Source organism: Alosa alosa, chromosome 10, assembly GCF_017589495.1.
Source record: "Alosa alosa isolate M-15738 ecotype Scorff River chromosome 10, AALO_Geno_1.1, whole genome shotgun sequence".
In the NCBI taxonomy this organism is placed as follows: domain Eukaryota; kingdom Metazoa; phylum Chordata; class Actinopteri; order Clupeiformes; family Clupeidae; genus Alosa; species Alosa alosa.
Window position 1 is genome coordinate 27,438,985 of NC_063198.1, and position 27,594 is coordinate 27,466,578.

Below are 27,594 nucleotides of genomic sequence, written 5' to 3' on the forward strand. Positions count from 1 at the left end.
TTTCTAAAAGATTAGATTAGATTAGATCCAACTTTATTGTCATTTAGCAGAGTACAGGTACAGAGCCAATGAAATGCAGTTGACATCTAACCAAAGTGTAAAGAAGCCTGCAGGTTCAGTACTGTATTCTGTTCAGTTGTGTAGACATCTCAATTACATATCAATGATTAAGAAAAAAAAGTGTCTCTTTTATTTTTATGAATATCTAAATGTCTTTTTCACTATTTAGTATACCCAAGCTTCCAGTGTATGACATACTTATCAACAATCAAAAATGCATGTGCCAAGACTTTTAAGGAGTTGCTTTAGCACTGCAGGCCGGCCCCAGCTCTGTTAAAGTGATGGGCAGAACTATACCATTGGAAAATGATCTGTGAATGTTCCACTGCCAGGAGATTTACACCTTGGATAAACATGGAAGACACTGCCTTTTAAAGAAGTTCTCTTGTCTGGAAACAACACAGTGATTATGGACTATGGAAAGGACTGCCCTGTCTTCTCCATCCTTTGAACATGCAAACCACATTCAGAAAGAGAGAGAGAGAGAGATAGAGAGAGAAAGAGAGAGAGAGAGAGAATGAGAGAGAGAGAGAATGAGAGAGAGAGATTAACTAGTTTTACAGTCTCATGGGAAAAGACACAAACACAAACACAAACACACTGCTGCTTACTGACACACATTCAGTGAAACACACTTAGACACAGACACATGTCTGAGACACACACACATATGTCTGAGACACACACACACACACCCTAGTGCACACTGACACACAAACACAAGCATGCAGAGTCCGTTTCTTTTTCACTAAATAAGGCAGCCTTATCGGAGTTCCTGTCATTTCAACTCCATTTCTCTGCATCCCGAACGCCCTGTGGTAGTGAGACAGACTCCAGCCACCACATTCTTTTCCCTTATATGGCTAAATCCCTGGACTGGGCCGGCTCTGTTTGGAAAAGCCCGGGCACCCGGTTGGCCGAGAGGGAAAGGGGAGGGGCACATTACTAAGCTGATGCTTTAAACAAACTTTTGTACCGTAAGAACAACTGCTTCCCTCTCAACCGTGGAACTTGAGAAAGGGCTTACAGGGCTCCTATTTTGATCACCTGAAGCCAAGGTGAGATGCTTTTTGCTTTTCCTCTTTTGTCTGTTTGGGTTCTCTTTTTGAAGTCTTCATATGTCTGGGTCGGGAGCACTAATGTGTCTCCAGAACTGGGGGAACCGTTGTGCAGTGAGGGGGCTGCGAGTGACAAGCCGTTGGGTCGTGGCTAGGAATGCATCAGGTCATGCCCGGGTTAACACTCTGGGCTGACCTGAAGCCTGCCGTCTTGGGGACTGTCTCTGTCAGGCTGATGGGGTGAGCACTGATCTGAGTGTTGTCGAACACTCTCTCTTTGTGAGGTGGTGTGTGTGCTCCCATGGTATGGTGGGGTCGGTTGGGTGTGTGAGGGCGATAACCTTCATCATCACTGAGGATTACAGAGAGGAATTCCAGCACCCCTCTGACCCAAATAAACAGGCCTCACTCATATGTCAGCTGTTGAGAACAATCCATCCATAGTGTGCTGAGAGAGAATATAGCCTTCCATTTGGGCTTCCTGTTCGCTCCTCAGTTGCTTTGTTGCCAAGACAACTGTGTGCAGTGAGTTGTTGAGCAGGTGAGTTTTGCAACTGTCTGTCCAGGGAGTATCGATTGCTTTGATGTCATCAGTGTATCTTTGAAGTGCTTCTTATTATGTTGCACCCCCGAAAGCATCACAGAATGTTATCTGAGAGGATGACATTTAGCTTTGAGCAAAGAATCTTTAGCTTTTACTGTCAAACCTACTTTGTGACATACAATTTGATTATCAGTCAGTTGCTCAAGCTTCACATTATCATATCCTGCTGGCTAGAGGAGGAGGAGGTGTGTGTATGTGTATGTGTATGTGTGTGTGTGTGTGTGTGGGGGGGTGTAGAGGAGAGGACAGACTGATGTGTAAGTCTGATGATGTAATCGTCTTAGAGGGGGTGCTGTTAGGAAGCCTTCTGAGTCTGGAGGAGGCGCAGAAGAATGTGGGGGAGTCAAATGGAGGTGAAAAACTGTACAACAAAGGCTTATGTTCCCTGAAGAAGAAATGTCTTGAGGGGAAGGCTAAAATAGGTAGTTCTTCTGGGTCTTGAAGATGTGATAATAGAAAAAAAGTACAGCAAGATGGCAAAATCGATGGGTATGCATCTCTTGATGACTGAAAGGTGTTATTGGGGTGGCATAGACAGAGCATTCACTCGAATGGACGACAAAGTGTTCATGCTTGCTGAGAAGCGGGGGAAGACCTAATGAAAGCCATTTAAGGGGTTGCTTATCAGTTTGGATTTGAGAAAAACCAGGACCCTGTTTACATTCTCTGCTTCCTTCACAGCATGTACACACACACACACACACACACACACAGACACACAGGCGAGCACACAGGCGAGCGCACACACACACACACACACACACACACACACACACACACACACACACACACACACACACACAAGCACGTACACACACACAAGGACGTACGCACACACACACACAGGCGAGCATGTACACACACACACAGGCGAGCACGTACACACACACACACACAGGCGAGCATGTACACACACACACAGGCGAGCGCGCACGCACACACACACACACACACACACACACACAGAGGTGAGAATACACGCTCACACAAACACATTTGTACAAAAAACAGCATAGAAGTCAAGTAGACCCCAGAGATTCTGTTACCTCTCCTGCCAAAAGCAAGACAGTACAATATGAGAAGACAGAACAGCATACCCCAGGAACTACAAAGATTGTACTAAAGCAGGTTTATAAGATAAATGTGATGCCTTTAAATATTAAGTTTTGTAATACTGTTTTATTTCAGTCTTTATATACTGTGATATGAGGCTCTGAACCTCTGACAGGACTTATAAGAAAGACTGACATTTGACTACATTATCTGCCATAGAAGCAAGATGAGGTCATATAAATTAGAGAGAATTTGTGTTTTACACTAACTAACAGCCAGAGAGACAGTGTGCCTTTGTTCAGAGGTGTGGTCAAAGCAAACAAATTAAGATAAGAAAATGAGCTTAAACTAACTAGATTTACTCCCTTTAGTCCCTGGAGCTCTGCACTACATGAATGCACTTTCATTCAGGAAATGAAAAGCGTACCATTTACAAGGAACAGCATGATTCAGCCTTTGTTAACAAGACTATGAAACCACTGAGCACATAAACAGAAATTTTAGGGCATAGTGTTATAAACTGTGAATTCTCCCAAGTCTCTCTCTCTTGTCCTTATATTGTAAATGGCTTGTTCATTGATGTGTAATTTACTTAGGGTTAAGTAAATTTACTCAGATATTTCAGGAAATTTCATTGTGATAAGCCATTAGCTCTATTGATGTTTTGGTTCTCTGTGAAGTTCTTTTCTCACCTGGGTGATATTTTCTTTCTGCCCTCGAGCTAACAGTGTGCCTTCAGTGTAGGTTCATTGAAATCACCCATTCCTTCCTGAGCAGTGACAATCACCATGTAGCCAACACCCAACTGCAGGAACTGAGGGCAGAAACAAATACGTACACACAAGCCCATACAACTGTGAGGATTTTCTCAAGCAAATGAATTTGGTGGTTAAGTCAAATTAGGAGAGCACTCAACTAAAAGAAAAAGACTAATCAAAATGACAGTTAAACATTCTTTCTTACACTTCTGGAAGCCATTATGAGTCATTATTACTCAGACCTTTAGAAGCCTTTTGAGTGAATATACAGCCATGCAACTAACTGGAGTACTCACACATGCTTTGTCTTTGCCTTTCAGGTCCTACCAACCGGCACCATGTCCAGCAAACGCGCCAAGGGGAAGACCACCAAGAAGAGGCCACAGAGGGCCACTTCTAACGTCTTCGCCATGTTTGACCAGTCCCAGATCCAGGAGTTCAAGGAGGCCTTCAACATGATTGACCAGAACCGCGATGGCTTCATCGACAAGGAGGATCTGCACGACATGCTGGCCTCCCTGGGTAAGACCACCGCACCCTGTCAGATGATGGAATTCAAAGAGGGTCGTTATGCGCCTTCTCAGGATGTTCAGCAGACCTAAGCAAACCCGTGCAAACTAGAAGGAGCTTGGGGGGCTTACAGAGTGAAGATACCCCACGGTGATAAGAGGATGCTTTAAATACCTGCTAGGCTGAAGTTCCCATTGAACAAAGGCAGCACAGAGAGAGTGAGAGCCAGACAATAGGCCCTGGGGTTAAAGAGCAGCCAGGGTAGAATTAGATAATAATGACTGAGGCAAGAGAAAGACTCAGAGGATTCATTCTTACTTTCAATAGACTTACTTAGGTGGCATCTTTCATCTACCGCTTAGTTTTACAGAGGTGTAACAGCTCAGATTTAAATCGGAACAAGGCATATTTCGCATACCTTGACACAATCGTAACATGATGAAAAGGTTTGTGGTTTTCATGGTTTTGATATGGGTATGCTGCCACAGTGAAAAAGATGGTCTTTGCCGACAGGGTAGTTAAAAGGACAGTGGGATTGCATTTGTGAGCAGTTGGACCTGTCTTAACCCCCCCATGTATTTCCCCCACAGGTAAGAACCCATCCGATGAGTACTTGGAGGGTATGATGGCCGAGGCTCCTGGTCCCATTAACTTCACAATGTTCCTCACCATGTTTGGAGAGCGCCTCAATGGCACCGACCCCGAGGACGTCATCAGAAACGCGTTTGCCTGCTTCGATGAGGAAGGATCTGGTAAGCGGCCAGTGGACACAGACCAGGAAGGGTCTGAAAGCACACAACATACCACAACAGCATAGGCAGACGTGCCCACATGCACACATCCATCGGATCATATACAGACTTCAGCTTTCCCTCTCTCACACACACTGTTCTCTCACACACAGAATGACAGAACGCTTACTCTCCTCCTTCTACTTGACCAGGTGTCCTCCACGAAGACCACTTGCGGGAACTGCTGACCACCATGGGAGACCGCTTCACGGACGAGGAAGTGGACGAGCTCTTCAGGGAGGCACCCATCGACAAGAAGGGCAACTTCAACTACGCCGAGTTCACCCGCATCCTGAAGCACGGAGCCAAGGACAAGGATGACGAATAACCGCCCACTCTCATGGCCCACCACTGCAATCATACAGTGCATCACTGACCAGATGGCTCACCCCCTCCCTTTCATATAACATATCGCACTTGTAATTGGCAAGACATCGATTTTATAAACGCATAGGCGCCTGATCCGTTCAGGCTCAGACACAGCCATAAATATCCTTGAAACATTCCGGACATGTTTTTATCATGTACAATAAAAAGCATGAAGATGTGTTTTAAGAATTACATTTCATATGGGTTCTGGAGTCCTATGAGCTAATCCATTGCAAAATGTGTCAGGATAGTTGTTGTTGTGCGTCAGGATCTGTTACAAGACAAAAGTCTCAGCATCTGTTGAAATGAAGAGTGAATTATATGTAGGAACTATTATGAGACAACAGAAGCGAGTCCAAATGATCTAGCTGAGCTGAAGGCATCTTCAGTACCCATACCTCAGTGGAAATTCTTTATATTTGTATTGATAAGAGTTATTTTGAAGGAAGTTGCAGTTGGCTAAATAGTCATTTATTGAGTGTTGTTGAGCAAGTTGTATACCTGATAAAAAATGGCCAATGTCAGAAATGCTGTCTTCTGGAACGTTTTAAATGTTTTTCATTTTTGTGAACACGGATGACATTCCTTTCCCCATGTTTTAATTGTTTCAATGAGCAATATCCAGAGCAGCTTTAAATATTGAATACTTAATTTTGAAAAAGAAAGGATCCAACACAAGATTGTGTTGTGGTTTTCTCTAAATAAAGCCAGCATTAAAAACAAACATTGAATTAGACTTTGCTTTGGGGACGTGTCATTGAGTACCACACATGATATACAGAGATGAACCCAACGGAGTCAAACAGTTACGAAAATGAGTTTTATTTCTCTGAAATGTTTGTAGAAAACAAAACGAAACAAAAACATCTTAAGGCATATATTGCACTGACTACTCCAAGTTTCTATGAAGGCAGGGAAGGTTCCCTTGATCCCAGTTAAGGCACTAATGCCAGTTTCACTGCCTGAACTCAATCCATGATGCACTGAAATTAAAATATACAACATATCCATCATAATGCATTTGGTCATACTGGGGAAAAAGCTACATGTTTCATTTCTGTAGAAGCATTATGCCAACAGACAAAAAAACTTGACCCAAAGATATAGATATATATACACATATACACATGCATTTCACGTTGGCATCTAGGACCCATTCTCTGAACAACTATAATCAGGAGTTTAACCATCAGTCATTCTACAGCGGTGAAAAAATATAAACATTTAAAAAATATATTCATATATATTTATCCAGTATCCAATGGTTTCCAGTACATCAGTAACAAGGAGGAATGGTCACAGTGGATTTGAATAGTGGTAAGACCAGCGTTTGTGAAACTGTTGCTGCATGGGCTACGGGAATGGTCCTCAAACTGCGATACTTATTCTGGTCCTGAGGAAAACTCACCATCTAAAGAGGGTTAGGCCTACACTTTTAAAACATGCATTAAAACAAATGGATTTTAAAACCCTATGTGAACAGCTGTCCTTCAAAATGCCAAGAGGTCACTCTACGGTGCCTGCCTCCTAACACTTTGAAAAAAAGACTAACGTTCTGGACACATAAAGGTTGTTCTTTTTGTACATACATTCAGTTAAACTATTTAAAGCATACATAGAACAGTAGAATTAAGCTTTCTCTGGTGAACTCTACAATAGGGCAGGTGACAAGGGCCAGGCAGAATGACTGACACACAGCCCAGGGTATCCACTAGTACCCTTCACGAATGGTATGCTGGCTTTATACAGTTTCAGTTCATGCAGAGGTCCAGGGGGGAAAGAGACAGACTGGACATAATGAAAAAAAAAAAACAAAACAAAAAAAACAAGGAGAGCACACCACATACACTAAAACCAAATAGACCTTTGATTTCCCATCCATCAGACAAAGTCAAAAAGAAAGAAAGGAAAGAACATCTTGTTGGAGAAACACAATACTGAAAAGCATATCAAATATGGGTGGACCATGTATTTTTACCAGACGTAGAAGCAAGCGTCCCAGGCAGAGACAGACAGACATCTTAAAACAGAGCAGTCAGAGGGACTCTGCAGGAGAGAACAGAGCAGCTACAGAGGGTGCTAACCGAGGACACGTCACTTATCCGTTTCATGGAAACTACGACCACAGAACAAATAGAAAAGAATGAGGAGGATGCCCTCTAGAGGAGGAGGTGAGTGGTGCATGTGGAAATGCCCCTGGGAGGTGGTGAGAGACTGGCATGCCAAAGTCAGGTTAACATCTGATTCTGCAGATCCGGGCCGCAGTCGTTTCAGAGTCGGGCAATACCTGGGTTTTACGGGTATGGCTGGTTGTGTGCCAGTCCTCAACACTATGGAAAAAAAAAAGGACACTAATACTTGTTGACAGTTGAAAGGATGGTGAACATTCTCAGATGTCTACAGGCATATTTGGTGCTGACTTATATTAATACAATCAATATTCTCAGCTTGAGGCTGAAATGTTGTCCAACCTGACTGGAGATAAAAATAAAAATATATATATCCCAGTTTTTTTTGCTTGTCACGTGGGACATCAGCTAAGGGTTGAGAAGAGTGGGGCTGGAAAAGAAATGATTGCTATGCACAGATCAGCTGAAGGGCCAGTGTCTTAGCCGAAGGTCTCTGGTGCCCTCCCAAGCCCCAGTTTAAATGATTGGTTGAAATGTGCACCCAGTCTACTAAATTACCACCTCAAGCATGGTTGTGACTGAAGCACTGATCCGTTCCGTAAAAATCCACGGTGGCAGCCAAACAGCCTTCAGGAGGATTTGCTTAACAAGCCCAAACAACCTCTTTTTTCGCCACTCTTTCAAGCAATTTCTGCTGATTTAACATGCAGAGACGCCGCATAACTTGACAAAGTACAAGTCCTCAAGACCACCTAAATGCCATAGATATATAAAGGACCACTGACCGAAGAGGTGCCACTTACTACGCATGTCTATGACATGTTGCTCCTTTACTAGCTCTTTCTCCACCAAAGACACAAACGCAGACAGACACACACAGACACACACACACAAACATAAGCCTTTCTTTACACTCCTATCCTGATTGGCGTCTTGGCAGCTGCAAGCAGCGGCGCCTACACCATTTAATAGAGCGTGGTCCCTTTAAATCTGACACTGTGCTGCACTGACAGCCGTGATGGAACGGAGTTACGTCCTCTGCAGAGCAATCCATTTTTGCTGCACCCATCCCTTCTTTTCCAGGTCTCCCAGCACCGGTGCAGAGGGAACTCCAATGTGGTGCCAGGGCTTAAGACAACAAAGGCAAGCTAAACTCAAACAAGACTCCAACCACCTATTAGAGGGGATTTCTTATTTCCTTTCTTTACACAGTAAAGCCATTTTGGTAGTTTCACACTTCCCACAGAATGGACTCATTAGAAATGTTCTTTCTACCCCGCGTTTTTCTTCTCTCCTGTCTCAGAGACTTCAGTCAGAATACCTGTAAATCTCACACCCTCTCTAGCATACAAAGCAGGGTCTTGTGGAGAGATCCTAATCAGTGTGGCTAAAGAATCAAGTTGGTTCTTTAGAAAACAGGCAAAAAAAAGGGGCCCATTTGATGATCCGAGAAAGGAATAAAGTGCAGAATGTATGACAACAGAAACTCAGCCACACAGTCATTCAAATTCAAACACACACACACACACACACACACACACACATTCATGAGTGTTGCTGGTGACGTTGGTGTGAAGTACAGTAACTATGTGAGAACAGCATTCAGATGTGTAAAGTCTATTGCGTGACAGCCGTGGGGCTCTACTATGCTGGTAGGCTTTGCTTGCTATGTCAAAGAGACCATGACTTCACAAGATGGTCGATTCACAGTCCAAAATGAGTTACAGTGAGGAGGAGGAGGAAATTTAAAAATACCTAGTGTAATGTGGATTTTTCCAGCGATTCCCGTCTTGGTCCAAAGCATGAGGAGAATTTGTAGTGTGTCTAAACAATCACAAGCCATGCATCTTTTTTTGCTACAGCTATGGTTGTAGGAGTGTTTTTGAACTGACCTGCTGAGTCCCACCACCTCCTTCATGTAAAAAAACAAAAAAAGAACAAAAACATAACAGAAAAACCTTACAAAGTCCTAAAATGTCCTGATAAACCTTTTGCGTAAAAAGCACTTCTGAGGAGGCCACCTCTTGCCCTCTCAAGGAGTTCTCCTCCAACAGGGGGGGTGGGGCGTTGCTAAGGACAGGAGCCCAGTCTCTCCCCACCACGGGACTTAAGCTAGGAGGCGACTACCACAGCTGGCCTTTCATCAACAAGTCTCACGAGGGAAACCACTGCCTCTTCTCAGGAAAGTAACATGGCGGGCGAGGGATCCCCTGCCACTGTTCTTTTAACCAGTAGAGAGCCCCATTAAGATGCAGGGACACGGAGCCAGAGGCCAGGTCAGAGGAATAGGCCAAATGTCAGTTTGGAAGGGGGGCGTTGGTCAGGCTGAGGATGGGAATGTTAGCTACTCCCTGGAGTTTTTTTTTTAACGGTGTCAAGTTTTCACTTTTGTCCTCTCACTTCTCCCACACACACACACACGCACGCACACACACCTCTGCTCTTTAGTTGACCTTCTCTGAGACTGTGTGCAGGGAATGGCTCCACACGGCTGGTGTGGCGTTGGGGCTGGCAGTGACGGCGGCAGAGGTGGCTGCCTGTCTGACGTCGCCACGCACAACGCTCCACGTACCCACCTGGCAGCTGGCAGGCGATCCGGCCATGACCGTGGCTCCGCCGCCCTGCAGGGCCGAGGGCAGTGGAGAATGGGAGCTAAACACCGGCACAGACACCGGCATCACAGGCTTCTCCAGCGAGCTCAGCTGGATGCTGGAGTCCCTGTTTGGGGTCGGGGCAGCTGGGGGGGGCCTGGTGCTCGGGCTTGCTGGCCCTGACTATGCAGGGCTCGGGCTGGGCGCACTTGACGGCCGGCTCGGGGGACGGCGTGACAGACACCGGAAGCATCGCCATCTGCTTCTCCTGCTGCTGCTGCCTCTTCTGGTGCTCCTGCTCGGCAGCCCTCTGCAGCGCGGCCTCCACCAGCAACTTCAGGTCACTGAAGTCCTGTGAGGGGCAGAGCTCTGGTGGGGTCGGGGGAGGCGTGTTGAAGAGGCCCCCAGTCGGGCTCGCCGTGCCCAAGGTGGGAATGGAGGTGGTGGTGGTGGTGGTGGCAGAGGGGGGAGGTATGGAGGTCACAGCGGAGGGGTTGGAGCTTGAGTGAGTGGTGGTGGTGATGGGGGACTGCTCATCGCACAGGTGCACAGGGTGGGCCTCCTTCTTCAGTAGACCCTGCGTGTCCACCTGCATGAGGGCCCGCACGTGGCCGTGCCTGCCCGGTAGGCAGCCGGCGCCAGTCAGGATGGCCGTGGCAGTGTTGCCCAGAAGGCTGAGGTCGAGCGTGGGGGCGGGCCGGATGACGGAGGGCCGCAGCGCCGGGAGCGATGGGGCCGCGGGGCTCTCCGGGGAACTGGGGCCTCCGGCTCCGCTGCCGCCGCTGGAGTGGCGGCCCTCGGCCTTGCCGGCGCGGCGCGAGATGGTGAACTGGGTGGGGTCCTTTCCGTCCTTACGCAGCAGGTCTGGCAGCAGGCGCCTCCGTGCATTGATGAACCAGTTACAGATCTGAGGACAATTGGGGCAGGGTTAAAAGTCTGAGCGACAGTTGAGGGCATAAGCTTAAAGAGCTTGATGATAAAAAAAAAAAAAAAAAAAAAAACATTTTGGATTTGTTACACCAGTAATGTGTAACTCAACACAAAAAAAAAAAAATATAGTAAAAAATAAAAAGTTCACACACAAACCTAAAGACAAGCCTTGAATTTAACAGAAAGTCTTTACATATGCGCAGTAGAAAACTGTTACAACTTCAATACAGTTCAAGGTTTTCAAGATCAAAGTGGAACGTCAAAATGATCTTTCGGCAAAAATAACAACGGGACATCCGTCCACTCATGAGGAGGGAATGTCTGGTGTTCACTGACAGGCACTCTCCCTTTGTCCCGCTGTCAGTGATTGTGTTAGTCAGCGTGCCATGCTGTCTGCTTCGAATGCCCCCTGGTGGCAGTGTTTTGGCACTGCAGCACAAAGACAGCTGGCCCTAATGAAGGCTGTGCTGTGATCTGCCCCAGACACAGAGAGCAAAGGCCCCAGCCGACTGCATTCCAACGCACTGACAAAACACTAGCAATCCACTCTCAAGGACAATCTGCCTGCCTTCGCTACTTCAGCGTCTACTGCCAGGAGTGGTTGGAAACTTAGGATGGCACCTCCAGTGTTTCGGGCTAGTTTGAGTGCAAGTTAGAACACGAGCTGATTGTTTTATTCCTTTGCCGGAAAAGTCTGACTTGGTTTACTTAAAATGACGCACTTATGCACTGACCTACTTCTAGCACCTGAGTTAGCAGAGGCTATCTATTACTTTCTGACAGACTTTGGATCTAAACATTCACACATCGCTATATGTGGGACACATGCATCAGACAATGATAAGGTCAAGTCATGTTTCAAAAGACAGTGTGATTATCTGTTCACCTGAAGCACAGAGAGGTTGGTCTGTCCAGAGAGGCTGAGCTTCTCCTGCTCAGAAGGGTAGGCATTGAAGCGGTGCTCAAACAGCCAACTCTTCAGAACCTGTACTGCTTCCTTGGGCAAGTTCCCACGACGGCGGCGCTTCCCAGAGCCCCCTGCTCCTCCGTTTCCCCCACTGGATAGGTCCAAGGGGTAACCCTCATCTTCACCTGCGTCACTGTCTGACATGGCTGAATATTCGGTCTCTCCGCCTCGTTCCTCCTCCAGCGCTGGAGATACAGAAATCAACAACTGTTACAAAGAAGCAGCTAACAGACACTGAAATTGAACCAGGGCACACAAGGAATAACTGCTCCAGATTCAGCGGACATGATTTAGGCAAAAAAGAAATAAAAATCACCATTTAACCATACACGATCAAAACTGCATACATAAGTTTACTACAGTGACAAGGACATTTAAAACAAACAAAAAACTACTACCATTTCAGAGCTCATATGGCACTAAAGAGAACAAAAACGTTCACAGTAAACAGCAATAAAGTTGGACTCCGACGGCACTTTGTACGCTCGAGTTCTACGTAAACAAAGAGTTTGGCTTCCCGCTTCCAATTCTGAAGACAGCTGGTTTATCGACGTAACAAATTGTGCCGTACTATTGTGGGGCACCGGAGTGAAAAAAGAAAGCCATGATCATGGTTTCAATTTCCATTATTTGCTAAAGTTATGTTTGGTTTATGATTTGTGTTTACTTAATTGTGGCAAGTGCCGTTCGTATACGTTTCAAAACGGTGCTTTGCCGAGTTGGCCTTGCTTTGCTAAGAGACTGGGAATTGCAGTAGCCCAAAATGTCCCTGTCTGGTGGTGTAACCCGAGACCCTCCGAAGAAGCCAGAATGTGGGAGTTCCTGAGTCTGATTCTGCTAACAAAGGAGATGGTGTGCGTCAATATGCATCTGAAACAACGAGGATTTTTGATTGCTAGTCTTCTCAATGGACAAGTCTTTACGCCTTTTGAACTTCATGTTGAGACAGCAACATGTGCTAATGCTAATATTACGTTTAAAGGTGGCTGAAATCTTAACGTCAAAATGCTTTGTTTCCAAGTCTAGCTAGCGAAGCTGGCTAAAGTCACTTTAAAGAGACCTGTTTGCGACGCATGTTGATGCGTGTCAACTTATCTCCAGTCTGGTCTCGATTACTGTAACAAGTGTAAAAAAATATCATTAAAAACCAAAGACGGGACATGGACGCATTGTCTAGTTTCGTAAGTTAGTCACATGGAAATAACGTTGAAAGACTTGACAGATGTTCTTGGTCGGGGTGCGTGGGTTGGGTTGAGATAATCCTTCCCTGTCAAACAGTGAGGGGGAAAAAAAAAAAACTTTCTTAACTCGCAAATTACCAACGATAAAATGTGTTGCACAGCATTTATGTATCCGAACATGTTAATTTTACAAATATGTTCAGACGGGCGAATTTGACTACTGGTGGGTTATTTATTACCGGCCAAATTCGGTTTTTGTTAGTTTGGGAATTGGAGTTGTAGTTACTGGGTCGCCATCCATTGTTTCTTTGAATCCGTTAGCAAGCTAGCTAGCCAAGTTATGCTAACAAAGTAACCATGGCTTACTTTTGTTCCTCCACTTCTTTGGCTAACGTTACCCAAATATCTCTCTTAAGTGAAGTTACAATATGAACGTCAAATGGCTGTGGTAGTTTTCGGAAGGGAAAAGGGGTCGTAAAGCAAACTGTGCATTACATTCATGTCAAACGTTATTCGCCACACATGCTGATTCTAAGGCCTGGAATTTCCAGCAGACAAGGGAAACTTTTCAAGACAAGCTACCATGAGCTAACGTTAGCTAGCAAACAATGCCACACGCTAGCTAAATGCAGAAGGACGACGACTGGAAATCCCCCCTTTCAATTCAATTTAGCAAGCTAGGAAAGCAATTCCCTTATTTGATGCGACCAGGGGTTTACATAACGTTAACATCAGCATATAATCAAATGTAACATCTTTCAATGCGATAAGGTTATATCAATAAGCCAGATTTCTCGACCCTGTGAGAGCATCATAAATAATCACTTGCTGGGAATCCGACAGACTAAAACGTTTAAATCTGTTAGCGAGGTGCCCTACATTCTTTAAATAAATGTACAAAGAGTCCTCATGCAAACGCACAACCAAAGCCAACACGACTGTTCGCCGTGGCTCCGCCAGATGGACACCATGCTCGCTTCCAAAGACAACTAGCTGGTTAGCTGTCCCTCCAAATTCAAACACAAACACACACGCTGCATTTGCTCACGACAAAAAGCCACATTCCTTTTAAAACCAACAGGCGAAATCCTCACCAGAAACCGAATACAGCTTCAACGTAAAGACGTAAAATATAGCCCGTTTGTACCTACCTCTTTTCACTGGTTTCATTGTTTGTGGCTGGTCTGAAAACGGGCCGCTATCTTCGAAGTTCCTAAGGAAAACGCGTGTCGTCCACAAAACGGTGACAACGGGCTTTTCTTCTGCCAAGCACAAGGTGTTGCACACGTTTGACTGACTAATTTTCTCACGACGTAACGTCAACGTTTAGTTTCTGTCGATAATAATATTTTTCTTTGAGGCTAATTCAGCAGGAACGTTGCTTTCCATGGCCATAAATAATTCTCAAATACGCGTTTTGTTGATGTGTGGTTTGATCCTTTTACCTGCAGCTATCTCCGCCAGCTTTCTTGGCTGGTCTGCTGGCAGCTGACAGTAGCGTCTAAACCCTCCTCTATGGTACTGGGATCCAATCATAGACCGTGTTCCACAGCAGACAAGTCAGTGTCATCACAACTGACTGCCAGAGATGCATTTCATTCAAAAAGCGACTAAATAACTTGAGCTATTTTCAGTTTATTTATTACATCACGGCATCCTTTCAAAGAATAGCACATTTTAGTCTCTTACAAATGTATTAACTGTCGTCGTTAATTTAAAGAGAAAGTACAGCCATGTGTTCACTGAAATACTTGTTTCGTTTATTTAATGAAGAACGTGTAAGATTCCACGTTCAATCCATTGGAAAACAACGTAGCCGTCTTGTCATTCTGTTTGGTCATTCTGGTGACGCATTCAGTGTAGGCCCTACGACCAACATTTGAACTTTTTCAGATGGAATTTATCAATGGAATGTCCATGAGCGCCAAAGGGAGCACCCTTTCTGGCTTAGGTGACTTGGCTTGTAGCCTACACTGAAATAATAATAAAAATACATGATTGCATTGCTATCACACCCATCAAAAGTGAATGAATAAATTCTTGTAGCAGACTGTTTGGGCCTAACATTACAAACTTGTAGCATCAACAAGCCTATGCTGAATATTGACCGACTTATTGACATGTTGAAGTTAAAATTAGTTCCAAGGACCAAAAGTGATTAGTAAGAAAGTATTTATATTTTATTGTACTTCTTTGCATACTGGAGTGTAATGAAGAAAGGCTACAGAATTGGGCATTGAATAGGTCTAGGCCTTTCACTTTAATAACTTTTCATTGTCAGTTATCCACTCCCACATAATGGTCACTCAGACTACATTTTGAGTACTCAAAATTAGGCCAGCTGCTTTGACCTACTGAGCAGTTATGACCTCTTTCTGAAAACACTCTCATATTGCTATTTTGTAAAGTTGTGAGCAAGGGATAACACAAAAAGGACAGGCCCAAAATAACTTCTGAACATTTTGAAAATCATAGACACAATGATAGTTTTAAGGCAGCTCATTTTTAAAGTTTTTATTAATTACTAATCCAAAAACCCTGACATACACAGTCTAACTTTGTATAGCATAATATATACTGAAATCCTAGTCATTAAAATATGTGCTTGTCTCATAAAATATTGATTATCAATTGTTATGGTAGTAATAATTAATTTGTTTATTTTTTGCTACAAACTCTTGCAGTAAGAGTACTGTTGGCATTCGTCCTTCATCCCCTCCACTCCTGTCCCACAGCATCTTATGAGTTCACGAATAACTGAGTACAGCCAGGCTAAGAACGACAGGCTTATTTTTGCATGTTGAACCAAAGGACCAGCGAGGGAGCCGCCAGACCTGAATCCCAGCACAGACACACAACGGGGCATCCCTTTGTTGAGGCTGTTGTAGCCATACAGGCTCTTGTTAATTGCCTAGCCGTGTTAACATTGTGCTGTCAGTCAGTCAGTCATTCACGCAAAGATCCCAAGTGTACTTAGAAAAAAAAGAGTATCAGTTTAGATTCCAAGCAAGAGGAAGAATCCATTATCAACCTGAAAAAAAAAAGTGTCTTCATGTCCAGCAATCATGACCCATAGTGTTTAAAAGTGATGGAGAGAGACTACAATGCATACAAACGAGAGCAGTGTTCTTTTTGGAAACTTTTCAATGCTGTTGATGAGAATTCACTTCAATACTGTATGGCCATTGCAGACCCCCTGTAATTCCCAAGAAAGTCGGACATTGAAGTAAAACATGGATAAACCACACATATGTAAAAATGAAGAAATATCAGACTGGAGAAGACATATGGAGAGGGATTAGTTGGGATGGAACAGCTTGATGTTCTCTACACATCAGAGACTTGGTGAATGTACAATATTCAATACACAAGACCATAAAAAAAACATTAAAACAGAAGACAACCAGTGACACATTGTAACTGATTTTGAACCAAGAAATCCAAACTTAATGAAGCATGGGTCAAAAAGATAGTGAACTTCCTCTTAACATATACATTGCATTGAATGTCAACCCAGAAGTGATTCACTATTCTGAGTTATGTGTAGAATACTTGTGGTTTTAAAGACTGAAGCATGGAGAAAAGCTTGCCAGATGCATGAGCAAGACTGCAATCTCGCAGTCACTGACTCTAGACAAGTTCTGGCTCAACAACAACAATACTGCTCTCACTTCAGTAAGTGACGTTCAGGGTGTATTTTAGGACAAAATTATAATCGCACAATCGGCCATAATTACACACAAGGAAATGGCCCATCGATGGCAGCTTAGTGCCCGTGCCTATCATCTGTTACTCCTGAATGGAATCCCCCTCTTTATTTAAAGTGAAAAGGATACTTCAGGATAATCAAACAATTTAACAAGTCAGTTGATAGTTTGACCACTGAGGAAGTGTTTTTTTGGTCTGTAAAAGAGAGACAAGCCAACCCAATGTATTTTCTCTCCCACACAAAGCCCTTCTCATTGACATGCTGCGACTGGCTGTGACTGACACAATATATTCCTTGATCGCCAGAGTGATGTATGAGCTATATACTATCAGTGGCATTCTTAGCGCATGAAAATCCCTCCTTTTCGCATCACAATCACTCTGTTGTGTAAAATGCTTTTAATTTCATTTACAGGTATGGACAAAACTGGTATGCTGATGTGTGTGTTGACAAATGTGTCTCCCGTCACCAACAGCAGCTGTGACTGACTGGGCTAGTGCAGATGCCGGTGGACTGAGAATACCTACAAAAATGTACCCCTTCACCACATTATTTAGTTTTTCATCCGAGAGATGATTGCATTTTGTTTTCTCCCAAACTCAAAACATCAAAGAAAAATGGCAATCCAAATGATTGCACTCTAACAAAACCCGACCAAATATATAAACATAGTTCCTTGTTTTCCATCATGCAAGGCCATTTTCCATGAGACAGTCCTAAGAATTCAGGCCTAGATTGTAGACACTAACACGCAACTCCCCAGTGTTAAAGCTGTCCTCTCACAAACAAGCTGCCAAAGCTGTCAGCTATGCAGCGGGGCCAGGCTCTGCCGTGTGGGATAAACATCAGGCCCTCGGCACACAAAGCCCCCCGAGGTGTGAACGATGCGCTCTGCACCAAATGGAAGGAGTCTGCAGGAACCACAGAGGGCCTCATTCACACAGGCCCTTAACAGGCCAGGGGGACAATCACAAACCATCAAACACAAAACAGCCCACACAATAGCCCACTATCAGGAGGCCATTTTGTGTTTGTTGTCCTGAAAGGAGGGGTGGACGACCCTGAGCTTTTCCTATGCAAAAGGAACCACTAGAACCACTACTGTCACACACATACATACACATCCTGTCTGAAGTGGAGCTTCAGCTTCAGGGATGGTTGGGGCAAAATAACTTTAATAAGGCAGAATGAATGAAACAATTCAGAAGACAGGCTTTAGGGAAGCACTGAGGTGCTCGTTTGTCTTGTGTGGGACTGACAGGGGGGAGTGAGAGAACCACAGGAAGGATGAGATTTTGTATTGTAACCCGACCCGATCCCTTTCTGCTTGAGTCAACTTGAGTCAGTTCAGGAGGGCTTTCAGCTCCACTTATTCTAGGGGGAATGGAGAAGTAACTGCTGCACACACGACATGTAATGGAGATGGAAATGATGCGGCGGCTCTGAGTGACCCTTAAAACTGTGAAATGAGACCTTGTGACGCAAAAACGGCATTATGCTGAGGAATGCTTTAGACAATGTTGGCCGACTAATGACATGATGTGTCTAGGAAATATTTCACTTAAACAAGCACAAATGTGGAACAATCAGGAAGAGACATACTGCAGGTAACCAGGTCATGACATGGCAATGCTATGTATAAACATGAAATGTATACACAATCCTTTTAGATAAGAAACAATTATAAACTAACATTAACAAATAAATTAGATCCAAAGCAGGTTTTGGATACAATGGCATGGAAATATGGCAGTGGAATCCATCAACCTCCTACATATAGCCATTTCATTGAGAAAATATCTCTGGTCTATGGCCAACTGATATGATCTAACCATTTAGAGGACTTGGCAACTTAAGATTGTCTGCCTCCCTCTAGTGGTCACCGAATAGCTAACAACAACAGTCCCACAGAATCTAGAAAGGGCCCTGTTTACTACTGAACGACAGACATGACAAAGATACTATTGTGGTTTCATAGACCAATACAGTATGCCGACCATCAGTTGTCTTTGCTAAATTAAGTCCATCACACCCTCTCACACTGGACATATGGCCTTGCCTCTATTAAGAACATGTTTCACTAGTTGCAACTGTCTTGGAATACCATGCAACAGATATATATTGTGCTTTAAATATTTAAAAGTATGGCCTCTCAGAGATAAAATACTATTGCATTTGTGGTGGAAAACACTGAACATACAAAAAGGTTAACAGAAGAAAATGTACAAACACTGCATTTATAACAGTGTGTAGAATTTGAGTATTCGTTTCAATCAGTAACTTGAAAGAAGAAAGATGATTTTGCTTATAGAGGCTTGTATGGTAGGGGATCTGTTAATGAAGGTTTCATTAGATTCCTCTTTTCCTGATGACAGTAGGAAACTTATGCATGTGCACAATGGTAAAAACAATGACAAAAAGATGAGTGTAGTGTAACTGAATTTAATGATTGATCTTTTTGTTTCAAATATAAAAACATGTGCAGATTGCTTGGTCGGCGTATGGGGGAAAGGAGCAACAATGGCAAATGGGTAGACAACACAATTACAAAAAAAATTAAATTAAATTAAAATAAAATAAGGGCAAAATATCTTTGCCTCACTTCAATCAGATGTACAGGGCATGACTGGCTAAAGGGCTGTAGCAAGTGGGAGAACAGAGTGTGCTAGCACATGCGTAATGAATGCTACAACCCATAATGGGACAACACATCTCAAACAATCAGCCAGTCCCAGTAGTGGTTTTTCAAATCTGCTGAAAAGTGTTTGGACATGCCAAAAACTTCAGAGGTGGAAAAGAAGTCCTCCTGAAATAATATACCATCTGCGTAGTGCTACAAATTTACCACTAGAAGCAGGCAATGACCAATGTTTCTAAAAAACATGAAGGTACAGTTCGTGGATCATCCGCATGATAGGATCATGGCTGATGCAAGAAAACATTCCAAAAGCGTTGCCTTGACATTTGTTTATGAGAAGAATACAACAAAAACTTGACAAAATGGACACGACCATTTGAAATTAAAAGAGTTTCCCAGTCCTGTTGGGGCTACGTTAGCAGATTAGACCTTCTATCAAAACTAAACTTTTATCAGCTTCAAAAAACTAAATCATTCCACTAGCTAAATAGTATACTTTCATTCTGCTGCATTCACACATTTCTTGAACATTTAAATGATGTATGTAATGTACCAGCTTTGGAGTTGAACACTGAGAGTGAAAAAAAAACAAAGTGGTAAGAGGTGGCGATGCATCTTCAGATTGGCAGAGACCCAAATCACCTGGAGTGAATGACAAGAGATGACTTGCTTAGGAGGGGCGTGGATGAGGGAGGGTCACACCTGGCAATAGAACATAGCGGGGTGTCATGACTGGGTGATCTGAAGTCACAAAATGGCTGTCACTTCAAACTCCCCAAAAAGGGACAAACCAAAACAGTAAAAACAAAATGGTGGCAATTTGCTGGGGACACCTTTACATGGCATGGAGGCATACTGCAAAACAGAAGTACCATACACTTATCCCGCCCAAAATACAAACTCCACAGAAGAAGTGAGACCGTCTTAAGGAGAGACAGAAAATAAATTCTGGGTGCTGGTAAAAAGAAATGGGGTGATGAGAATGAATTCTGTTTTTGTGTGATTCTTCTTGTTTTGTTTGCATGATAGAATGGTCACAGGACCTCCAGAGTCTGGGCCCAGCTCTCGCAGCACTCCATTTGCATTCTCACAACGCCGGCTCCTCCATTCTCATCCCACATGAGAGAGGGTGATCTATCTGACCACAGACTGAATGCCACACAGGGCATATACATAAAAAACATTGCATACAAAGAATAAAAGAAAGTAGTAGAGGGGGAGAAAACAGACAAGAACAGGAAGACAGTGATTGTGGAGGGCCAGACATGAGAAAAAGAGAGTGTATTCCACTGAGCGAGCATGTGTTATTCAGGTTGGAGTGTGTGTGTGTGTGTGTGTGTGTGCGCGCGCGTGTGTGTGTGTGTGTGGAGCGAGAGTTGGTGTCCGAGAGTGAGTATTTTGCAGTGCTTTACAAGGAGTTCTGTGCAGACTAGCGAGCTGGGGTAGAGGGGGCCAGTGGGATGGGAGCCAAAACAACATGTGGCTGGGTCCCAGTCCACACATTAGAAGATCTCTTATCCAAGATATTAGAACATTTAAATCAGTCCGATATAGTTTTTTAAAGGAGATAATATTATCAATAACCATTTTAATAATAATTATATTAACAATAATAACAATAATAATAACAATAGTAATTGGAGTACTAATGGTGAAGTCTGCGTGAGGTTTTCCTTGGTAGCCACTTGGAGGGGGCTACTGCCGCTGCATCCCGTTCTCCAAAAGTTCTGTTCCGTCAGTCTTGATTTCTTAATTTTTTTAACCCCTCTGGGTTGTTTTGTTTTTGTTGTTTTATTTAGTTTTCCTCTCAAGCAAGTACTGTCTTGACAACACAATACAAAATAAAAGAATGGTATCTTCCCTGTGGCTGTGGACTGGAGGCAAAGAGCTCTTTCAGTCTTGTTCCTGGTCCCTCCTCCAATCAGATGCTCGCTCTCATTTCATCTCCCCCACATCTAAGCCTTATTAACCTTCACTTCATTGCTCCATCTACCTTTTGCCAATTTTGTTTTTGCCTTCCTGGCCTAATGTGTGACTAATCTTAACACTATACCCCCACCCCTCACAACCCCCCTGATTTCTCTCTCTCTCCCCCTCTCTCAGAGTCGCGTTTGGGCCTCGGGGACGTAGATCTCGATGCTGTCGGCGCTCTCCGTAGCGGAGTTCTGCTTGACCGACGCCGCCCTCTTGGCAGCCATGAGGCGCTTGCGGGCCTCCTGCCGCTGCTTGTCGGCGGCCGAGTCGCTGCTCTTCTCGCGGCCCAGCGCCGGCTTGCTCTTCCCGGGCTTCTTTGGCACTGCAGGAACCGGCTTCTGGTTCTCCTGCGGGGGAAGGGCAGGGGAGCAGGGCAAGTATCCAGACAGACAGACAGACAGACAGACAGACAGACAGACAGAGAGAGAGAGAGAGAGAGAGAGAGAGAGAGAGAGAGAGAGAGAGAGAGAGAGAGAGAGAGAGAGAGAGAGAGAGAGAGAGAGGGATGGAGAGAGAGAGAATGGAAGCAAGGGTGTGAAAGTTAAACAAGTTGTGAGCAAACACACAGTAACTGTGAACCTAAATCCACATACATACAATGACACCATTTTATACAGTAGACTCACAAGGAAACACGGTAGACGAATAAATCTCAGTCCTACTTTGTGACAGGGTGACACCTGATTCTAGCAAGACGACTAAAAGTGTACTTGAGTGCATGTGTGACAAAATTAGGTAATCTTCAGTCCAATGGAGTAATGGTCCCCATTGTCCCACTAATTGCCCCCATCTTCGCACATGGGCGATCAGGGGAGTGTTTCCCAAAACCATATTTGCTAACTAAGTTAGTAATTTTGTCGGTTGCAATGTAATTTCCCATTGCCAACCAACTAAGTTGCTAACAGGTTAGCAACTATGGTTTTGGGAAACGCACCCCTGAATAGTAGGACTCCATTCAACCTGACATTTTAACCAGGGTGGATAAATGACCCAGATGTCTTGAGTTTTTCCTACCTATTCAGGGCATGTATTTACACTATATTTGAACTTACCACATGGACTACTCTTAAGTCTGACTTAAGTGGTCAGATTTCCTCCTAAACCCTATTCAAAAAGCTCGAGTTGGTTGGTGCGGTTACTGCATTTTAGGGGCTTTGTGAATTATGGTTAGTAAAAACATTTGGAGTCCGGACATGGCCAATATTTTTTGGAGTCTGTCCTCATTTGGCAACTGGGGAGCTTTTAGTTTAAGAGGCTTTGTGAATATGGGCCCAGGTTGAAAAGAGCTTTTAGTTGTTACTCTAATGTAACCCTTCAGACTGAGTTTCATAACCACAGACTGTAGTTGCAGCTATATGTGAGGCTGATAGATGACTGAAGTGGTAGCTGTACCACCAATCAACTCTTTTCCCTTCTGGTATAGACTTAAAAAGTGCCTAGGCATTTAGCAAGGTAATAATTATCACTGGTTTGCTAGACTGCTGTATCCAACCTTAAAAAAACAAAAAGTAATACAGACTGTAACATACCCCAAACTATGTTTTAGAGTTACTTTAGTATTCATTTGAATAGTAGCATAATGACATTTAACCTTACCCTCATTGTCATATAGCATGATTGACCACACAATAAACAGCAAATTACAACTGCAGTCATTTTACCAGTGTTTGGTCAAACAGACATAGCCCTTGAATGAAAGAACAGGAGATGTGTACCTGTTTTTCAGGTGAGTCTCTGTCCACTTTCCAGTCGTTGGCCTTCAGGTGGTAGAGCTCGTCAAACTTGAGGCTGATGTCCTCTATGGAGAGCTGCAGCAGGTCCCAGAAGCCTGCTAGATCCTGAGCCGTGGGCCTGGGGTTAGCATTCACATTCTACAGACAGACAGACAGACAGACACAGACAGACAGACAGAGAGAGGAAAGAAAGGGAGAGAGGAAGAATTAGAGGGTCAGCACGGTCAATGGTGCCACTGTTTCTCTTAGCTTTTATTTATTGTGATTTTCTAAGAGCAAAAATTAGGTTTACATTCATGATCAGCCATGCTGAGATGGAGTACCAATGCCGTACTCTAGGGGGCGCCATAACACAATTCTTTCCCACTTCCAGTGCTCTTTTATAGTCAGAAAATATCCAGAATTGATCATGAGGTCTATAAAGCCACACACAAACACACAGACACACATACACACAGACGCACACACGCTTGTGGTGTATTCCAAGGTCATTTTTTTTCCATGGTGGACCAACGGGTAATACAAGGCCTCAGCTGCTGGCCTGGCATTGATTTTTCATACTCCAGCTTATGTTTCTATTATTCAGGCAGCACTGTGTTCATTTTACAGTAAAAGCAAGCCGCTTCTGTATGGAGAGAGTAAAAGCAAGCCGCTTCTGTATGGAGAGAGTAAAAGCAAGCCGCTTCTGTATGGAGAGAGTAAAAGCAAGCCGCTTCTGTATGGAGAGAGTAAAAAGCTTCTCTATGGAGAGAGTAAAAGCAAGCCGCTTCTGTATGGAGAGAGTAAAAGCAAGCCGCTTCTGTATGGAGAGAGTAAAAGCAAGCCGCTTCTGTATGGAGAGAGTAAAAGCAAGCCGCTTCTCTATGGAGAGAGTAAGTGCGATTAACTGGCGAGTATCAGGCGAGCACGGCAGCTGGATTATTGGTTTAACACCAAACTTGACAACTCTGACAGGGCTGCAGTGCTGAGCGAGATTTCTTTCAGCGCTTTATGAGGAAAGGGGAAAAATACGAAGCAAAACTGCAGAGTGCATCATTTCTGAATCCCTTTGATGTGAGCCTGTGTGAAAAGTGACGGTGAGCAAGTGATGTGGGCTGTACGAGTTTCACGTTTCATTATGGAACATGCGGGTCATCCAACTTCCTCATGCCAGGTGTGTTGTGTGGAGATAGCGATGTGGTGTATCGCATACAGGAGCAAAACTAAAATAGGCGTGGAGTTGTGTCATTACTGTTGACTACTGAAGCGACATTCATGACCTTATGGAAAGATTTAGGTGTACATGCTCACACACGCTCACTCACTCACTCACTCCTCTTACTCACCAAGTTTTGTTCGCATAGTCCTCGGAACTGCTGGAACTTCTTTGACATCAGAAGTTGGGCACTCCCCACAGCACTGCGCACTTTACCCAACACTGCAGAGAAAGGGAGGACACACACATACACACCATGAGAGATGAATCACACACACACCATGAGAGATGAATCACACACACACACACAAATGTATGCATGCATATTTTATACACAAGCAGCCACGCAAGCTGCAGAGTACTCTCTGAACTGAACGCTCCCTGCTCATCCCTTAAAGACACAGAAACATCACTCCCTCTCCATAACTAGAGTGAGACTGCAGGCATACGGGAGTCAGGGCAGAGAGGCAACGACAGGGGGGAGGATGAAGGGGAGAGGAGGAGGAAGAGGGAGAGGAGAAGGAAGAGAGAGGAGGGTGAAGAGAGAGAGGAGGAGGAAGAGAGAGAGGAGGAAGAGGGAGAGGAGGATGAAGGGGTGAGAAGAGAGAGAGGAGGAAGAGAGAGAGGAGGAGGAGAGAGAGGAGGAGAAAGAGAGAGAGGAGGAGGAAGAGGAGGATGAAGGGGTGAGAAGAGGATGAAGGGGTGAAAGGAGGATGAAGGAGGGAGAGGAGAGTGACGAGGTGAGGCAGGGTTAAAGCAGAGTAGCCTGGTGACTCTGGGGCAGGAGTGTCTAACGTTAAAGCACTAAGAACATTAGACACTAGAGGCCTCCACTAAAAAGCTCTCTCTATCCCCATCCTTCCCTAACTCTGTCTGTAGAGCCAAGATCATTTGTGTGTGCGTGTGTGTCTGTTGGAGAGAGAGAGAAGGAAGGAGCACCAGAAAAAGAGGGTGAACGAGAAGAATAGAGGGAATGAAGGAGGAAAGGAGAGAGAGAGAGAGAGAGAGAGAGAGAGAGAGAGAGAAAGAAAGAAAGAAAGAAAGAAAGAAAGAAAGAAAGAAAGAGAGAGAGAGCACAAAAAATAACAGTAGAGAGCAAGGGAGAGCAACACAACTGAACACATCAAAGCGACGGCTTATAGCAAAGGGGGCAATTTGAACAAATAAGGGCTGCTGATGAGCGTCAGAGGGATGCAGAGAGTCGCTGAGTGCAAGAGGCCATCTCCCCACAATAACCGCCAGCTCAAGCAGAGGCCTGACGACAACAGTGTGGGTTAAGTGCACTGCAAGGCAAACCCCAAATCCCTGCTGTGCGATTCAGACACGGTACGCCAACGCTGGGTGCGCCACTATGCGCCTCAGCCAGAAGGTCTCAGAGAATGGGGGTGAATGCACGCCGTGATGCAAAAAGCCCCCTGTTTGCCTTGGCCTCCTGCAGCGTGTCTAATTGGATAGACAGTAGATGAACAGGAGGAATCCTGGAGAGGATTTGTCACACCTTGAGGAACTAGAACGGGGAAAAGAACAGGATCCCCATCAGCTGCAAGCTGCAATCACTTAATGGCCCAGGCGGTGGCTACGCCCACTATGAGCTGCTATTACTTAGCAAGAAAACACAAAAAGGCACATAGGGTCATAAGTGTGCTTTTTTTTTTTTTTTTGCTCTCGCACCCGTTGACCTTGTTGCTCATCGTCGGGAGGCCCCTAACCCAACCTGCTAGCTGGCTAGGTCGCTCACGCACACTACCTGCCAAAAATCACGATTTGAGGAACACTCCCAGTTGATGCTGATTTTGAGGATAGAGTGGGCCATTAGCTGAAAGCATATCACGAAAGGAGGCTAGATTACAGCCATAACGGACTGTGATCCGCTGGAGTTGCGTGTAAAGGCACAAGATTTCTCTCTCTAAAGCCTTGCGTGACCTGCATGTGCTGCTTGCATGTGAGTGTAGCTACGGTAACTGCGTTATCATATTAAAGGTGATGGAATTATGGGCTGGCTTAGCCAGGTGTCCGTAACCCTGATTAGCCCTTCATTTCTGCTGTCAGCCTTGCCTTGCATCAGGATGCTGCCAGAGGGTGCCCTAGTTCCTTCACACAGCCTCCCAGCACCATCTTTCAACTCGACATGTCATTTGGTGTGGGCTGTGTGTGAGCGAGCATATTTCTATGAGCCACTATGTGAGTGATATATGGATAGAGATAGAGAGAGATAGAATCATTGCATGAATATGCATACAGTAGTCAGCAACAATCTATCTCTATCTCTATCTCTATCTCTATCTCTATCTATATAGAGAGAGATTGTTGCTGACTACTGTATGCATATTCATGCAATGATTCTCATGAACGGCTGGCAGCTTCCTTGAGGCCTGGTTAGTGAATATTAAAACACTCCAGTTGACTGCGAAGGCACAGAAAACTCAACGCTCAAGGTGAATTCTTCTGTGTGTGTGTGTGTGTGTGTGTGTGTGGCGCATGTGTGAGAGCGACGCCTCCGCAGTGGTGCAGTGCAGCCGGTTACGGCCCTGTGAGGAGGACATGGATGGGCCCTTTGCGGAGGCTGCCTCTTGCCTCCAACGTGTGTCCATCCGCGTGGACGTGGGGCTGGTCATCCTCTCGGCATCTCTGCCATCCGCATGGACGTAGGGCTGGTCATCCTCTCGGCATCTCTGCCAGCCTGATGTCGAGGCGCTAATCTGACTTTTAATCAGGTCCACAGTAGATTAGTGTAATTCCTGGGATTACACGGCCGTCTTGTTTAGTAACCCCCAGCATTACCCACTTCATCCAAAAGGGGAAGTTTATGCCTGTGTGTCTGTGTGTGTGTGTGTGTGTGTGTGCGCGTGTACGGTTGCGCCTGGCTGTCTAATGCAGCTGCTCCCTTTTAAAGCCACACTATGTAACATTTTTTTGAGGCCTGCTTTTTAAATGACCTTCTTTTGTCATCTTCAAATGAATTGAACTGGAATAGGGTCAGCTGAGGGACCAGCCTGGCACCAAACCGCACAACGGGAGCAGTCTGCTGAGTGACCCCTCCATCTCCTGAGGAAGCCACTGCTGCTCTACCTTTGCTGCAGCAAAACTCCATGATGTTTCTTTAAGAACCTCAGCAGAAGTGAAGCAGACAACGCTAAGTGCAGCTGAGCACAGACAGACAGGCAGGCAGTCAGCCAGTGTTCCTGAAAGCATCACCCTACCGGCAGCCAGCAAATCGATCAAGTCATCAAAAAGCACTCATAGACTACTCCATATTTGAACAGCCTAAAGGGTGCAGTCTACCCTGCTCAGGTTTGGGACGCCTGCCGTGAACTGGGGAGTGTAGCAGTGGGCTGGCCAGCTCA

The 27,594-nt window shown here is 44.7% G+C and overlaps 3 protein-coding genes across 7 annotated transcripts in view; 1 reads left to right on the forward strand and 2 right to left on the reverse strand.

Moving 5' to 3' along the window:
* Positions 1-1,000: 1,000 nt before the first annotated feature.
* Positions 1,001-5,927, forward strand: myl9b (myosin, light chain 9b, regulatory). The gene is made up of 4 exons (XM_048254371.1): positions 1,001-1,118; positions 3,854-4,055; positions 4,634-4,795; positions 4,987-5,927. Exons 2-4 carry the CDS (start codon positions 3,872-3,874, stop codon positions 5,160-5,162), a joined length of 522 nt encoding a protein of 173 aa, XP_048110328.1. The 5' UTR covers positions 1,001-1,118; positions 3,854-3,871; the 3' UTR covers positions 5,163-5,927.
* An 82-nt stretch (positions 5,928-6,009) lies between these two features.
* LOC125301685 (homeobox protein TGIF2) lies at positions 6,010-14,571 on the reverse strand. Of its 5 annotated transcripts, XR_007194781.1 has the most exons (4): positions 14,447-14,571; positions 11,740-12,005; positions 9,088-10,830; positions 6,010-7,533 (listed from the first exon to the last, which is right to left on the reverse strand). XR_007194781.1 is itself a non-coding variant. In XM_048254367.1 (3 exons), exons 1-3 carry the CDS (start codon positions 14,535-14,537, stop codon positions 9,985-9,987), a joined length of 1,203 nt encoding a protein of 400 aa, XP_048110324.1. In that variant the 5' UTR covers positions 14,538-14,571; the 3' UTR covers positions 6,010-9,984. The 5 variants fall into 5 exon arrangements, 4 of the variants coding, with proteins under 4 accessions (XP_048110324.1, XP_048110325.1, XP_048110327.1 ...); XM_048254367.1 differs by having other exon boundaries at positions 6,010-10,830; XM_048254368.1 differs by having other exon boundaries at positions 6,010-10,830; positions 14,153-14,500.
* A 929-nt stretch (positions 14,572-15,500) lies between these two features.
* The window catches only part of dlgap4b (discs, large (Drosophila) homolog-associated protein 4b), a 146,479-nt gene continuing 134,385 nt past the window's right edge, over positions 15,501-27,594 (reverse strand). The window contains 3 exon segments of the mRNA XM_048254322.1: positions 15,501-21,669; positions 23,038-23,193; positions 24,381-24,472. Of these exon segments, the coding sequence (XP_048110279.1) occupies positions 21,448-21,669; positions 23,038-23,193; positions 24,381-24,472 (470 nt within the window). The 3' untranslated portion in view covers positions 15,501-21,447.

Bases quoted from the DNA above. Each gene is read 5' to 3' on its own strand.
- myl9b (XM_048254371.1), top strand. From the start codon at position 3,872: ATGTCCAGCAAACGCGCCAAGGGGAAGACCACCAAGAAGAGGCCACAG. The intron at 4,056-4,633 runs GTAAGACCACCG...TTTCCCCCACAG, and splicing joins CGACATGCTGGCCTCCCTGG to GTAAGAACCCATCCGATGAG. The intron at 4,796-4,986 runs GTAAGCGGCCAG...CTACTTGACCAG, and splicing joins CTTCGATGAGGAAGGATCTG to GTGTCCTCCACGAAGACCAC.
- LOC125301685 (XM_048254367.1), bottom strand. From the start codon at position 14,537: ATGATTGGATCCCAGTACCATAGAGGAGGGTTTAGACGCTACTGTCAG. The intron at 12,006-14,446 runs GTAAAAGGATCA...CTGTATCTCCAG, and splicing joins GCTGGCGGAGATAGCTGCAG to CGCTGGAGGAGGAACGAGGC. The intron at 10,831-11,739 runs GTGAACAGATAA...AATTGTCCTCAG, and splicing joins CCAACCTCTCTGTGCTTCAG to ATCTGTAACTGGTTCATCAA.